Source organism: Augochlora pura, chromosome 11 (assembly GCF_028453695.1).
Source record: "Augochlora pura isolate Apur16 chromosome 11, APUR_v2.2.1, whole genome shotgun sequence".
NCBI lineage: Eukaryota > Metazoa > Arthropoda > Insecta > Hymenoptera > Halictidae > Augochlora > Augochlora pura.
In genome coordinates, this window is record NC_135782.1 from 4,227,157 (window position 1) to 4,243,961 (window position 16,805).

At 40.4% G+C, this 16,805-nt stretch overlaps 2 protein-coding genes across 2 annotated transcripts in view; one reads left to right on the forward strand and one right to left on the reverse strand.

The window, feature by feature from the left end:
- Positions 1-2,701, reverse strand: part of LOC144477150 (intestinal-type alkaline phosphatase 1) — a 39,758-nt gene extending 37,057 nt beyond the window's left edge. Inside the window, exon 1 of the mRNA XM_078194637.1 lies at positions 2,536-2,701. Within this exon, the coding sequence (XP_078050763.1) occupies positions 2,536-2,701 (166 nt within the window). The remainder of the gene's footprint in view (positions 1-2,535) is intronic.
- LOC144477151 (caspase-1) overlaps positions 1-16,805 on the forward strand; it is a 55,110-nt gene that overhangs the window by 17,248 nt on the left and 21,057 nt on the right. The window contains exons 2-3 of the mRNA XM_078194639.1: positions 6,334-6,584; positions 7,921-8,019. Coding sequence (XP_078050765.1) covers positions 6,364-6,584; positions 7,921-8,019 — 320 coding nt within the window. The 5' untranslated portion in view covers positions 6,334-6,363. The remainder of the gene's footprint in view (positions 1-6,333; positions 6,585-7,920; positions 8,020-16,805) is intronic.

Sequence of the window (16,805 nt, forward strand, 5' to 3'; positions counted from 1 at the left end):
CCCCCGGGACAACGTATATCTGTTGATCTTCGCGAGGAGAGCGGACCTCCAACAAGAATAGCATTAACTATAGCATTAACAAGAATAGCGCGCAGTTGTAATTTTCATCGTTCTCGCCTTTAACCGTGTCTCGCGTCGATAATGTTTCAGGCCCCCCCTTTTAGGAATTATGGGACATCAATGGTGGTTATAAGAATCGTGTGATTTAACCCTTTTCTGTAATATTTTCTTAATAGTTAAGTAAGAACTTTTTTCTACTGTAAGAAATAAAATATTGCGATTTACATAATTTTACATTGAAAATGTATTTTATCAAAATACGAATTTACAGTGCACTAAATATTTTTAAAATTTCGTCCGAAGCGTTTTTTAATTTAACTAACCTAAATCAAAATGGCGACCGAACTAGCTACATCCACCGAGATATCTAAAGTCCTTTAATATTTTTTGCAATAATCTTCGCCTCAACGAAAAAATCTATTTAACAATTTTTATTGGAAAAAGCTTTATCTCGTCCAAAATTATGAAATAAAAATCGCGACACGGGCTATAGTAAATTTATTGTTAATACTTACCCTCTGGAAACTCGAAGCTGTCATCTAATATCATTCGGCGCCAGATCCAGCGATTAGGATCGATAAGTAGCTCGCGAAAATGTAATTCACGACGCGATAAAATCGTCCGCGAGCCTCGTCCGAGAAAATTATGTCTCCGCGGAAGAAACGCTGGCGAACGACTGTTGGAACAAGCATCGGAATCCTGTCGAGCACGGCGATACAGGACGCGCGATACCTGCGCCGGATCGCCAATCATTGCGTTTGATGTTGTCGTTGCTCTTCCCCCCCAACCGGTCGTCGGCGCGCTCGTTGGTCTAATCCGGAATCGTAACTCCGCTACGGAGACATCCAGTAAACTGAAAGGCAACGCCGATGACAGGCGCGTCGATTCGACTTTATGACGACGACACGTTTTATCGGCGACGTAATTGAAGAACGTTACGGGCGCGTCCCGTTCCTCGTTAATTCGAACGGCGCTTTCGAACGCGGTACTAAGCCGTTCGAATTTTGGACCGGCTCGAGCATATTTTCCAGGCTCGATACGGGCAGAAATTCCTGCGCCAATGGCGGAGAGAATATGCCGACGCAGCTGATCGTTTGTCGAAGAATTTGGAAATTATTGGAGCGGGTAACTGTCTCAACTGGTTTTTAATATTTTTAATATTATTAATGAAATTATTGGAATGGATAACTGTCTCAACTGGTTTTTAATATTTTTAATATTTTTAATGAAACTATTGGACCCGGTGATCGACACCCGGGTGTAGAGTCAAAAGAAAGCTACAAATATAACTTATACATCTGTCAACATTAATTATATATAAACTTGATAATATTGATAAATGTCCATTAAGATATAAATTTTATAATTTGTATAATTTTTAACAAACGCAACAGAATGCAATTAGCGTCTTTTAATTAAACAGTCGCAAATTAGCGCGTCGTTCTTCCGTTATTTTGTTCGTATTACGTAGAAAGAAAGAAATATTCCGCTGATAAAAATCCTACGCATCGCTCAATTAAAACTTTGAAATTAACGCATTGAGAATCGTAACCAATTACAGGTGGAGTAATGATTTTTTTTAGTTGTAAAAAGAACGAACGATAACAGGGCAGTACCGAAATTGATTTTATATTGCATAATATTGAGCAAACCGTTTTTCTATATAAATGAATCAAATCGCTTAAAATACATCAAAATTGCGTTGTTTATTTATACGCGTGAAGGTTCTAAAAATATTGCCAGTGAAAAAAACGCTGCTAATAGAAACAATAGCAATATTTCAGATTTGATTGCTTGTATTTTTTTTTATTATTCGAGTACCGTAATAAGTTTATCTATTTTTTAAATAGTCAGAATATTCATACAATTATTTGTGATAAATTTATGTTATTTTTCAATCCGATCAAATTTATGATACTATATAAAATAAACATTTAGCCTAATTTTACACTTTGATACCACAAAAATCATGCTATCATCTTTGAAACACTCAGAATGTTTAATTATTTCTGAAAATTGATGTTAGTGTCATAAAATTTATTATACTATTAAAATTAATATTAAAATTTATTTAGCCTAATTTAGACATTGAAAGTACTCAAATTTGCAACCCCCTTCAAGATATGATACTTTGAAAACCCCCAAAAAATTATCTCTAATTACTGTCTCATTTCAATAAATATACTATACCATACAAAGTCTATAAATTCCAAAAACCAAAAATTTAGCCTAACTTCCTACTTTAATACCACAAAAATCGCCCCCACCATTCCGCCCCATTATTATAACACAGACGTCGCCGTAGGTGTTAAGCTTTGTTCTCTCAAGTCCCGTCAGCAACCCTTCCCCACCCCCGCAAATGAGAAGTTTGAATCCGCGAGGACTTAACGAAAATCGATAGCCCGTAATCGTTTATATTAGTTGTTGATGTCCGCTCGCGGAGAGAGAGAGAGAGAGAGTGGCGTATTTACTTACCCTGCTCCTGCGCCCAATTGATAAGGGATGGTACACGGGCATCAAAACTGGAATAACAGTTCTCAAAGCGTGCGGACGAGTCCAGGCCGACGGTCTCGTAATTGGCTTTAACTCCGCAGAGCAGCGCCGTGGCACATGCCGAAGACTCTCCAACTTGGGCGTCCATGTTGTAAGTCTGCAAACGAACGAAAGAGGAAGACGAACTTTAATTAGTTTGCGACATCGGCTCCTCTGTACGCCCCCCCCCCCCTTTCCATCCCCAAAACGCTAGGTTGCCAACGACACGCCTCGTTCCGCTTTCATTGAATTTTTACTTTCGCTACTTCACACTTTTGGCATTCGCGTGGACTTGGAATCGCGACCCTGAGCCGTCAAAGGGACGCGAGTAACCCTTTCGTTGCGGCAGAAGTTGAAGTGAAGCGACGAAACGGGTCATTTATAGTTTTATATTATATTATATGATATTATAGTGAATTGTGTTTTGTCTTCACAATTTTAGCATTCGTACCGGTCCATGGTCGCGAATAACCCTATCGTTACTTTGAAAGTATACTTTGTTGCATGAAATAAAAATACTACAAGCCGGAGAAGTTATTCTAAATTTACAGCTAAAATTGTTTCGAGCGCAAAGGGTTAGTGGATAAATTTTGTTATATAAAATGGAAATACTGGAAGCCTGGAAAAATTATTCCAGCAGTCGAAACGGCCCTTCGAGGGCAAAGGGTTAAGAACAATCGAGTATCGGTGGCCGGGATACGAGCAGTGTTACGACGATCGATCATCGGCGCCGCGGGCAAGGGCAAAGGTTACGAGGGCGGAATAGATGGACCGGGAACCGCGCCGGTGTACATAAATCTCGGCCGGGCATTATCCGCAGAGGCAGAGGTTCGGGCCGCGTAAAATACTGCTGACTTCCGGGCGGGGTTTTCTTATTATTCGAAAACCGTGCCGCTGCGCGGCTCTCGCGGACCGATCCGTATAATAACACGCCCGTCTCCGTACCTCCGCGCTAGATCCAGCTGTTCGGGAAAAGGGGAGGACACCGAGTGCTTCACCGTCGGCCGAGAAAGTGCAACAAGAAACCGCATAAAGCGCGCAGCTGCGCCCGCATAACCGAGTCGATTAAGGAGGATTTTCCGTTTCGGATGGCGTTCTCTTAAGCGGCCCCGCTTTTTATTTGTCCCCCCTTCTCTTCCCGACAGAGCGCGCCGCGAAAAAGCTTCGATGGAATGCCGCCGACTTTCGGAACTACATTTTAATTTCAAATCTACTTGCTGCCGAATCTTTTTGGGCGGAATAAACAGCTATAAGGATCCCCGGAGCTATTCGAACAACGTTTGGGATTGGATAATTTTTCTGGAGACGGGAATCGGTGAGCCGATAGGGAGGACGTGTGGGTTTTCTTTTGCTATAGTTTAGGAGCCTCCCACTTTTGCTATTGGTGGGAGTTTTGGTAACATGTTTTTGATTTTAGGTGTTGTTTTAGACATTGCCTTAGATATTATTCTAGACATTGTTCTAAAAATTGTTCTAGTCATTGTTTTCTATATTGTGATGTGCAGTTCCACTCTAATCTGGGGATTACTCTACATAAAAGTCGATTATCTGCAGTAGATACATAATATAAGAGATAACTAATACATACCTTCTTTATCAATTTTCCTTGTAATAATACATTTTTCGCGTTATCAGCTACCTCAAGAAATACCAAAATATCTAACGTTCTGAAATCTAGAATTATAATTTAGCGGTTGATAGGCGATAAATCGATTTCTTAATCAGTTTGCAACGTTTCGCAGAATGTCGCAATGCTGGTTTAACTCGGCACTTCTTATCGGTCAATTAACTCTGAGCTAAAAAAAAAAAAGGGAAACGTGAACGTTTTATAGAAAATATAACAAAATAAAAAGGTGCCTTAATTTTTGGAAAAATCAAACGTCCTAAATATCGTCTTAATTTAAAAAAATACTTTAATAATTTAGGTTGAATCGAAACACATTTTTGGTTTACTAAAGATCACTTTTATTTTTCTAATTTCTTCCTTAGATATAGATAAATAATACGTAACATATAACCTGATAAATATACGATAAATAAATGTAATATATGCTTCTATATGGATGCGATATATACGCATCTTTATAACAAAATATTCGATGACGAAAAATACCTGCTTTTTGAATCAAAGTCCGAAATTTTCAACTTTGCGATGTTGAATTAAATAAAAAAAAAAGGAGTGAAAATAGGAGTCGGACTGCTGCATGGTAAGCAGTTGTCGATGTGACAATACCGTGGCGACCGTATCAGGAAAAATTTCATAAAGAGAATCGCTGCTATCTGCGTATCAATGCCGCATCTTGCAGCGAGCACCGACTTGTGATCACAATATCGTCGCGCCGTCACAATAACCGGCTCGAATGCCACGAAACTGAAACGACATTCCAATATCGTCCTAAGAATTTCTCTTCAATGTCCGCGCCCTCTTACGTGGAAACGGAACGCCTTATCTAAAAATTTCTTTCATTTATGGGTTAAAGCTCTGTACAATTAGAATACGACTTCTATGAAGAACGGCATAGATTACACAAACTTTCACTTTCGCTGCACTATTATTCAACAATTAACAGTTGTCCGAAGTTTCCAGCGATGTTTTGTGTGGCCCTGAAAATGGCAGAATAAATATAAATTCGGTGCTTGAAATGTCTACCGTCCATGTCGAGACACCATCTCGCCCGGAAGGATATACTTGCCTTCTTGCAATTTCCTTGTTGTAGCACACGCGTCTCCATCGAGCTGTGCACGCACCCAAATTATTTTGACCTGTTCTTGCGGCGTGCACATACATTTTAAAGAACCGAGATGTTGTATCAACGAAACCTCAAACGAAACTAACCTTGACTGACCTGAAGTTAGTGCTGCCACGTGGTCGTCGTGCGGAAAAATTTCGAAACAATTGCAGCGGAAAGCGTCGCGCGTCGACTGTTTGGAAACAATTGCCGGCGACCTGACGACGTTCACGTGCAAAGGTCGCCACAGCTGTGTGAACATCTGTGTAGTCAGTTTCAGGTCAGTCAAGGTTAGTTTCGTTTCAGGTTTCGTTGATACATCTCGGTTCTTTAAAATGCATGTACACGCCGCAAGAACAGGTCAAAATAATTTGGGTGTATGCACAGTTCGATGGAGACGCGTGTTACAACAAAGAAATTGCAAGAAGGCAAGTATCCTTTCGGGCGAGATGGTGTCTCGACATGGATGGTAGACATTTCGAGCACCGAATTTATATTTATTCTGCCATTTTCAGGGCCACACAAAATATCGCTGGAAACTTCGGACAAGTGTTGATTGTTGAATAATTCGTGATCTGTGCCGTTCTTCATAAGTGGATTACATAAGGAAATTACATCTTCTGGATTACAACATTTACAACTGAATTGGTAAGTTTTTCATTAATAATATTTGTGAAATTCATGAAATTCTTGGTACATTCAAATTGATAATATAGAAAACTCTATTCCGTCCACTGTAATAAATTAACAAGCGCATTCCAGTCCAATTGCATCATCCCTCTACAAGTGCACCCTCATTGATAAAGGAGCTCTCAAACAATAACTCACGCAACTGCTCAACAATTAACACAAAATTAACAACTATGTCCAACGTTTACGCTCGCAACGTGTTCGATCGTTCGTAAATAGGAATCGGCGAAAAATGACGGACGCGTATCGTCGATAGTGGCCGACGCCTCTTATCGCCGGCCCGATAAGATAATGCATCGCTGAAACGATCGCTCTCCCGCAGGTAGCCAGTGCGTGCGAGAACATCGGAAGGATGGACGAGCAGCCGAAGACAGTCGCGTCGCAGGAAGAAGTCGCGGAGAATCCGCGTCGAAAATCGCGCGAGCAGAGCAGGACGGAGGAGAGGCAAACGGAAATGACGGAGCTGATGCAGCAACGGCCGATAGTGATCGAGGAGCAGCCGGTCGAGCAATGCGATTCGTCGATTCGGCCCGGTACGAGCGACGAGGACGGATGGATCGTCATAAAACCAAAGTGAGTGACACCTTATCGTACCGCTTTTAAGATCGATCGGCTGCCGAAAACGTTTCGAGAGAAAAAATAAACGACGCCGCCGTGCCGATAACGTTGAACCGACTTCGAACCGCGCGACAGCCGATTTTGCGCTGGGTTTCTCTCGTCGTCGTCGCGGCCGTGTCAACCAATCGCTCGGAATTTACACACTCGGAAAACTGTTCGGGAAACTGCGTCTACAAGACGGCTGACAGGCCGCTGTATACGTTCTGTTGTCGCGCGATCGGATAGAAAAGACAAGCCAAGGTGAATATTGATTCAACGATGCTTTGTCGGAAGTCGTTGTTTATGGATTAAACGAGTTGCAATTACACTAGAGGGAATATAAAGACAAGTAAAAATTAAACAGGTGTTGAAAATGTGATTTAAAAAATTACAAACAATAATTTTAACAGCAAAAAAGCTAGAAATTATTTCTAGATATTTCTCAAAGGTGATAACGGATAGATAACAAATGCATCGAATTAAAAACATTGCGTTGCACGTGGTGAATCACGGAACAGAAATAGTGCACTTCGTAAGACAGTGACAGAGATCTCAGCTTCTGTATTACGCAAATCGTTTTGTAAATGTTTTCTAGCGCGTGCATGTTTATATATTTATATTGATAGAATCAACAATATTAGATATGAGTCTAGTAAAATAGAGTGGGAGACCAAATCGATGAAACATTACGTCATTACCTGTTCTCCTATCGAGTAAAATCAACAGTTTGGAATGCAAGGACAGATATAAGTTTCGTGTAATTTTCTTGGAAGTTAATTTGAGGTTCGTGGGTTCGTAGGCTTATAGTTAATTTGGGTGAAGGTGTCTGGACTTATGAAAGCTAGTTTGAAGTTATGGAAATTTTTACTAGCTTTTATAAAATTAAATAAATTTAGATAGGCTTGTATGAAGTTAAATCAATTTCGACGAGCTTGCATGAAGTTAAATCAATTTAAATAAGTTTGTATGAAGTTAAATAAATTTAGACGAGCTTATACAAAGTTAAACAAATTTGTACGAGTTTGTATAACATTGTAGGAACTTATGCAAGCTTGTATAAAATTATACAAACTTATACAAGGTCATACAAACTCATACAAGGTCATACAAACTTATACAAACTTATTATAAGTTAAATACAAACCTTCAAATTTTAAAGATAAACCTGCATCTACAAACAACCCCTCCAAACTCTACTACCCCCATTACCCCTTTTTCTTAGGTTATCCATGTTAGCTGCATGTCTGTGTTTGTCTCGAGAAGCTTTGTCCGTGCTCAGAAGTGTGTCTGACGGTTCTAATTTTGTGCCTAGAATTCCGCGCTGGAGACGTTTCTTGGAGATGATTAGGAGCGTCTTCCGCAGGCAGAAGCGGCTCTTCGACGCATCGGACGCGCGTATACTACCGAAAAAGTATGTACCATGACGCGTGTACCCTCTTGCCATAATGCGTACCAATTTTTCAAAGTGCGTACCCATAGCCAACAATGCGTACCCATTTATCAAAGTGCATAGCCATTTACCGGGTTTGGATAAACGAGCCGACGGCGCAATAAGCCGGCAACTGAAACAGCGATCCAACGCGGTCGTATTGCGGCCCGTATGAAAATGTACGAAGTGCCGCATCGCGAAGGCATGAAATATGCATATTTATGTTCGGGGCCGAAGGCTGGAAGAGAGGGGGAGGAGAGAGGTAGAGAGAGAGGAGGTGGAAAATTAACATTTCTAGGCGGAATTAATTTGTGCGCAGAAGTTGTCGGCCCCCGCTTGACACTGCAGTCCAACAATCAAATATTTAGATCACTGTTTCGCAACTATTTTCGGATCGCGGCTCGCCCCGATCATCTCGATGCATTCTCCACGCTGTACCGAGTTTAATGGCGAATCCGCGGGAATTTCGTCGCGTTTTCTACGGATTGAAACGATACTGTTAGGAAATAACAGAGTTATTTTCGAATCGCTCCGATGCGAGTCTGATATGCAAGTTTAATGGAATTTATATTAAATCGCGTGCTGAAATAGCTTGGCGTGAATAAATAATATTGACTGACGTGTGAAACTGTCATTTATTTTGATGGGGCAATGAATAGTTAAGGATGAGTTGAATTTGTTACTTATAGAAGCTTATGTAAAATTATAGAAACTTATACAAACTTATATAAAATTATATGAACTTATACAAGATTATATAAACATATATAAGCTGATATGAACTTATACAAGCTTGCAAATAATTTCATAACTTTATATAAGTTTATGTAAGCTTGTATAAATTTATATAGGTTAAAAATAACAGAATTATTTTCTAATCACTCCGATGCAAGTTTAATATAATATTTATTAAATCGCGTTCTGAAGTAGCTCAATATGAATAAATAAAGCTGACAGACGCGTGAAACTGTCATTCACATGCTAGAGTATTGAATAGTTAAAAACTAAATTTGTTAATTATTTAAAGCTTCTCTTCTTATTAAGTTGAACGAAGGAAGCGGAAATATTGAGAATAAAAATAATCGATGAGCGATAGAGATACGTTTATGTTTCCGCAAATAATATTTGTTATAAAATAATCACGTCGGTACGACGAACTACACGTGTTATGGTCGTTAAAGTGGCCATTCACCTTATGAGGGGCTCATGCACGGTTTAAGTTTCTCGTTTTTAGAGGAGAACATAATGCCATAAGTGGTGCAGCATTTTATGCGGTAGGGAACACTTAAATGTCTCGGTTATTTATGGCCGCGCGCGCGCGGAGTTTCTTCAGCATGAAATTCGAAATAATGGAAAAAGGGTTTTATACTATTTTATTCAAAATTGAAATCGTCTTTGACGAAATAACTATATATATATTTCTTTAATTAAAAAATAGCGAAGAGGTAATAATTCTGGGAGATATTTTGATAATTAATGCCGAGGTTAAAAATAACCTTATTAGCCTTTATAAAGGTTAATAAAAATATTAAGTTTTAATTATTTTATTGACTCGCTTTTATTTATTACACTCGCAATAAGTTATAATTGTACTGTGAATTTTTGTGAGAAATCATAGTTATATAAATTAGTCGCAAGGAATAGGAAGTGCATAAATATTTATTTTAGTCTTGAATAATTTTAGCTAGTCGTGAATCATAATTTTCAAATAGGGAGTGCACGCTCTCGGTTCGACACAGTACCCTAACCCCTTAACCCTCCGATGCACGGTTCAATGGAATTCTCGCTAATGCGCGGTTAGGGTTGAACGGATTTACCGTTTCACCTACATTTTTACTAGTAAGCCTTTAACAAGGTCTTTTCATCTGCTGCGGGTAAAAAAACAAGGTATATTTGGTGTTCTATAAAACACAATATTCAAACGCATAATAATAATAATGATAATTTTAATGATCGATCAATTATAATAGCATTCTCTGTTAATTTAATAATGTTATTTATCCATTCTAGATTTTTCTATAATTGAAACAGAATATTGAAATACATAATAATAATATTAATATTAATAACAGATCAGTTGGTATTCTTTATTAATTCAATTCTCTTATTTATCCATTTTAAATTTTTCTATAATCGGAATACAATATTGAAACACATAATAATAATATTAGTCACTCCGTCGTAATTCGAATACATCGTTTTCCCCGGTGATAACGTTGCTACGGGGAAGGGGGAGGCTGGGGGGGGGGGGGATGATAATCCACTACAGAAGAAGAACAAACCCCGCCGCGTTGGACTTCGTTTCGCGTCGTCGCACGAATGCCGCGTCGCCCCCGCGAATTATTATCTCCATGCATATGAAATGGCCGGGATTTTTTTTAGCGACACTTTATATTCTATTGGATTCCGACGAGTTTTTATTAGCCGCGACGGAACGCTCCGTTCGCCGTCCAGGAAAGCTAGAATTATTTCCGCGGCACGCTCTGTTCCCGCCTGCAAGCGTTCGTAACCGTTCGAATGATCGATTACCCTGCAGCGACGCCAATTTCGCGTCTCTACGGTGCGAGATAAGAGCGCGGTCGATTGTATCTTCTGTGTGATTTTTTTGTTTGCCCGGTGGACGATGCGGTCGCGTATTTATTTCGACGATTTAAACAATTTTTTGAGGATTCGGTGGTGGATGGATTATTCTGAGTTTATTTGGGATTTAGATTGCTTTAAGTTGGATGTTGTATTTGGGTAATTAAATTATGATATGTATAGAGTCGAATATTTAAATTATAATATTATAATTATTAGGGATTGATCATTAGACATTTAGATAATTATGAAAAATGAGTAAATAGTAGTTATATGAGTAAGTAAATTTCAGAAAAATTCGAGGAAGGTATAAAGAATAATAAATTGAATATTAATTGTATCAATATAATAATGGATATTCCAAAATGTAGCATTAATCTAATAAATATTGGTAATGAATATTAAAATATAAATATAAAATATAATATTAATAAATACTAAACGATACACTGACGAAGTCTTGCAATTAGTTCCTTTTAAATATTATAAAAATAAATCTGATTGGTCGTACCCGCGGCAGCGTCACCTTGACGCACCTGTATAGACTACAATCAGAGCGGCGTTCCTCGCCGACATTCTCATTCTGCTAAAAGCTATTTGTCTCGAATATAACACAATTAACGAAGTTACAACGGCGTTATTTAATTATCTTGTTCCATAATGATTAAGACTCGCAATTGTAATCACTCAACGAACAAACAAACAAACAAACAAACAGATAAACTATGTTCGCAACAACAACCGGAGGACAGCGGTAGGCGTGGCAAATTTTAATCCGTCTGAAAAGTTTACTTTATCCCGCGCAACGCCGCGATGCGAACAAATTATATGCCTTTTAAACGAATATGTTACTATGTTAGGACACTCCAACATGATTAACTAAGAAAATAAGTGTGACACTAAAATTCCGCTGTATTACAATAATTCCACCTAATTCCATAATTATTTCTTTAAAAAAACAGAGTCGGTCTATTTTCAGTTATTTTCAAAATCATCTTCGTGATCGCAAAGCGTCGTCTTCGCGAGTTAAAAATAAAGAGACATCGCCAATGCTCTCCACGCTCCGCGGTTACTATATCAACGAACAACAACGACCACGTTTAATTTCCTTTATAAAAATGTACGGCCGGCATCGTCGCGCGATCCCGTGAAATTCTTTTTACTTAACGAACGCCCTCCCCCCCGCCGCCGTATCTTTCAATTCGCGGCCGCGGTAATTCGAAACCGGCTCGCCGCCGTCGTTGTCCATAAAAATGCGATACGTTTGTTTGTTTTTTTCTCTTTTTTTCTTTTTTTATATCGTTGGACTGGAAACAATTTCAAGCGCACGAGTTCGTATCCGCGGGATAGGGATAGGGGGGGGGGGGGGGGCGGCGGAGGTGGGAGGATGCTCGTCCGTTCAGAAATTCGAGATGAAAATGATAACCATCGATCGTGACGAGAGTTTTAAGCGGCGAGGCGGGGGCGATCTCTGCGGACGACGCTGTCAGACGCGGCTTGATACAGCCCGGCGGACGCGCGCTCGTGTCACTCAATTCCGTCGGGGGGATACGGCGATTTCGATCTCGCGCGGAAGGTAAACGTTCCGCCGTAATGTCCGTACCGCTGTTGTCGCAGACCGGAATTATAATTGCTTCGCGAATAACGAGACCGGGCCGCGACGCGCCTAGGATCGTTGTTACCGCTCGCCCGGTGTGGGACGGAAAGCGGCCATGAGCGGAATGAAATGTTTTCGCACTGGAATTATACGGGTTGCCATGGATTGCCGTGTAGATTTATGACGCTGTTAGGAAAAATGTTGCAGGTGGAATTGTATGGTTTCGACGGTGGCGCTTTATAGTGGTAACGGTTTTATATTATAATGCGAGTCAATGCATAGAGAGCATATTATATTATAGTATAGTATAGTATAATATAGTATAGTGTAATATAGTATAGTATGTTATGGTATAGTATATTATACTATAGTATAATGTAGTATAGAATAATATAGTATAGTATGTCATAGTATAGTATATTATGGTATATTTTTCGTGATGCCAAATGGTCGTCAAATTATTTACAAAACAATATTGACTCGTTTAAAAAATTATTAATTTAGGAGATAGCTCAATTTCAAAAGAAATTGCTATGATATTGAATCTATAATATTGTCAAGAACGTTATAATTTTCTTTCAACATTGAAATTAATATATCCAGTAAACTATAGTCATACATTAAATATATCTAATTTCTTTTTAACATAAATATATTAATACCTTTTTTGTATAGAAACATTAACTAGCACGAACATTTCCATCAAGTTCGAAAAAGTTGCACGGTTCGAGAAATCATTTACGATACTTGCCGCTGGTCACTGCATTAACGGCAAACTTTAACGAGAAAACCCACGCGAACTATTTCCGGCAATTAAACCGCGTTGATTGCCAAACTACGCGACCTGCCGTCAAATCTGTGAAAAGTCGTGGCAACTATTAGTTCGCGGGAAGCCCCCATAACTGAAAAGTTACAATTTGCCACGGTCGACTGCCTCTTCGATGATTCAATTTAACGGGCTAATTTATTTTAATTGCCTAATTTAATATTTCACGTGTTTTAACGGCCAAGTGCGAAACAGTACAGATGAATAAAAAAAGGTCTGAAAACACTGTTACGTTGTTTATAGCTTAATAATATAATTAAAGGAAGAACAATATTTATTTTCTTATTTTGTCTTGCAATTACTAATTGCATCCGTGCAATCGTGTGACGATAAATTCTTCTCGCAAACAATAAGTCAGAAGCTGCAAGTATGCCGCGTCGCGTTCAATCTTCCATCGTTGTCATAGAGACATGGCGTAGTTCCGCGCCGATAGGGAAAGCCGTGACTTATTTCGATACCTGTCCGGCGCGTCGGACGCTGCGCGATGACAGACTCGCGAATAATTCGTCAAGAGGTAGCTTCACCTGACTCGTTGACGCGGGGGTATGGTAGCTAGAAGATAGGGTGGTAGACAGAGTGGCAGATAGGGTGGCAGATAAGGGATGGAGAGGAAGGGAAGAGGGCGAGAAACGGAAGTGATACACAAACGAAAGAGACACACAAAAGGCGACGGCGAATCAACCCTTTAAAACAGCTCGAGATACTGCGTTGCCGGTTGAAAGAACTCTTTCTACCTCTCTCTCGAGAGATTTTTCTCTTTCTCTCTTTCTTTCTTTCCCTTTTTCTTTCGTTCTGTCTTTCGATCCCTTTTTCTCTCTATTTTTCTCGCTTTCTCTCTGTCTTTTTCTCACCTTTCCCTTCTTTCTCGCTTTTTTCTCTCTCTCGCTTATTCTCTCTTTCAATCTCTTTTTCTCTCCTTTTCGCTTATTCTCTCTTTCAATCTCTCTTTCAATCTCTTTTTCTCTCTTTCTCGCTTTCTCTCTCTCTCTCTTTCGATCGCTCTATCCCTCTTTCTCTCTCTTTCACCCTTTCGTTCTCACTTTCCCTCTTCCCCCCTCTCTCTCTCTCTCTCCCTCTGTAAGCAGGGTGACGAGCCCGTAAGCCGCAAAATCCGCGCGCAAGAACACGCAGCGCCCTGTTCGGCCGACAAAGGCCTCCCCGCCGAGTGCTTACAAACTAGTCATAAAGGGGTGGGTGGTGAGGGTGGGGGAATGGCGGGCACCCCGGCGCCCATTAACAGACAAACGTTCATTGGAAGAGAAAACGAGTTGCCGGCATTATATTCGGCCCCGGGATCCTTTGAACTCGAAAACATTTCCGCGACGAGTCTCGGTCCATCGTCACAGTCGTCGTCACAGTCGTCGTCGTGGATTCTCTGTCGCGGGCGTAAATCCACCCCCGGAACGGTTAGAATGATTGGCGACCGATTCGAGCGAGCGAAGACGGGGCCGCCGGTGTCCTGGAACCGTGGAATTCCATTTGAATGGGATTTGCGTCCGCCACGAATACAAACGTTTGCCGCTGATTTTACGGTGAACTTGTTTAGACAGTGAGCGATTCGGGGTCATTAAAGTTAGGGTAGGGGAGGACGCTCTTGCTCGAGCAACTTCTTCACTGGTCGACGCCGCACCTCCCCACCTTCACGTTTACTTTCCAGGCTCTCTGTAATCTTAGACGCGTGGCCGTTTTCTGAATGAACAGGCGTTCGACTGAGATCTGATAACGCGTTGAACACGCGTCGGTGAACGATCGTTCGCTGTCCGATCCGTTGAAACGGTATTAAATGGTTAACCCTTCGCGCTCGAAGCCATTTCGACTGCAAATCTAACATAATTTTTTTAAAATTAATAACTTTTTTATTTTATATTATTAATTTCCTTAAGAAATTAAGAAATTAATATTCTTTTCTTTTAACCCCTTAAGAAATTAAGAAATTAATATTCTTTTCTTTTAACCCCTTAAGAAATTAAGAAATTAATATTAATATTCAGTTGACCTTCCATGAAATCTTTGTCCGACTCGTCATTATAGTGCAAAAGCTCCACCGACGCGAGACAACCGAGCCAATTATCAGAACTATACTCCAATCACTAGCTAGCTCGATCTCCACGCATCAGCCAAAAGCTCGTCTCTGATTGGTCACCGTTTTCCACGAATAACTCGTTAACGAAGCCTCGGAGAAAGTTTCTCCAAAGGAAAAAGTTGCTTCAAATGACCCGAGGAAACCCACTTCTAAATAACTTATGGGATCCCATACATAAATATATCAGTGAATCACAACCCCTAAACAAAAACCTTCGTTTAACGATCGTCGCACGTCACCGCGTCGCATAAATCTTCGAAAGTTCCGCAGATTCTTGTTAACAAACGCGGCGCTACCAGTAACCGGCGGTTTTGTTGAAAACTGCATTAGGCTGTTTCGTACTTTCCACTCACGTCCACGGTGGAAGGGTTGGGCGCCGCGCGGCTCGCGTTGGACCCGTTCGGCGAACGTGAACACCGTCCACCGAATCATCGGATGGTCAATTTAATTTGAAGTTGGATCGCAATCCGGGGCTAAAGAACTTCCCCGTAACGTTCCGGCCGTTTTATCGCGGGGCCACGTCGCCCTAACCATCCCCGCCATAAACGCGTACGTGGGGGCAGCGGGCGATCGAAGCTCGCCGAGAAATCGGGACCGTGAGCTGGCGATTACCGCTACTTTCCCCTCGAAGAGCGAGTTAAAATGGATAGACACTTTTACTTATTCTATAATAAACTTTCCAAGTATTATTATTTATCTAAAAAATATTTAAAAGAAAATCTAATAACTAATTCTAAACGTATAATTAAAATTGTATTGTAAATCAATTTTAATCCATGAATAAAATTTAAATTAGAACTACCCTCAATTTCTGACTAATTTTTAACCCTTTGCACTCGAGTGGCGACTCTAAGGCACCATTAAAATTATTCTACCACGTTCTATAATTATTTTTTATAGATATCACTGAAGCTGAAATTGAAGAAATTGTTAAAAATGTCACTGCTATACGAATTACGAGACTCGATTTTATATAAATAGAAAACAAATTTCATATAAATATTTATATAAATTTTATGAAATATTAATATAATATTTATATAAATATTTATATATATAAATGCACTTTGTCACGCGGAATGGAAACGCTGCGAGCCAGAGAAATTATTTCATATTTGCACTCGAAATGTCTTCGATTGCAAAGGGTTAAACCTAAATGCCGATTGGCTGGTAAAATGGATAGACACTCGACGCCTGTGCGGGGGCACTGGATAGCGATCCCGTGATTGGCTCCTCGTGGCGAGTGCCCCAGTCCCACGGCGGAAGTGTATTTTCGACTTATCGAGTAATTAAATAGGGGCTCCGGCGGATCGAAAGAGTACTCTCTCTACACTTGTTAGCCACGTGGCCGCGCGGTCTTCGAGTTAACTGCCGCGAATAATTGCTCGCGATTAGTTCCCCCCGTTCCCCGTATTACTTGATCGCCCGTCGAGCACCAGGCCTAATTGCCACCACTTTCGCAACTTCGCGAGAATACCGATTTACGCCTAATCGGCGCGGCTTTCGGCGGCGCCTAACGCGCGCGTCCGTTTGTTGCGGTTTGTTTATCTCGTTATCCGGTGTCATCGATCGGATGGCAGGCCCTTATGTAAAATGGGAATTCCGTCGAATCGGAATTCCTTTGTTAATTGGTTCGCTGGATTGTAAATAATGTGAGTGGAGAAAGAAATGGAACTTCGTTA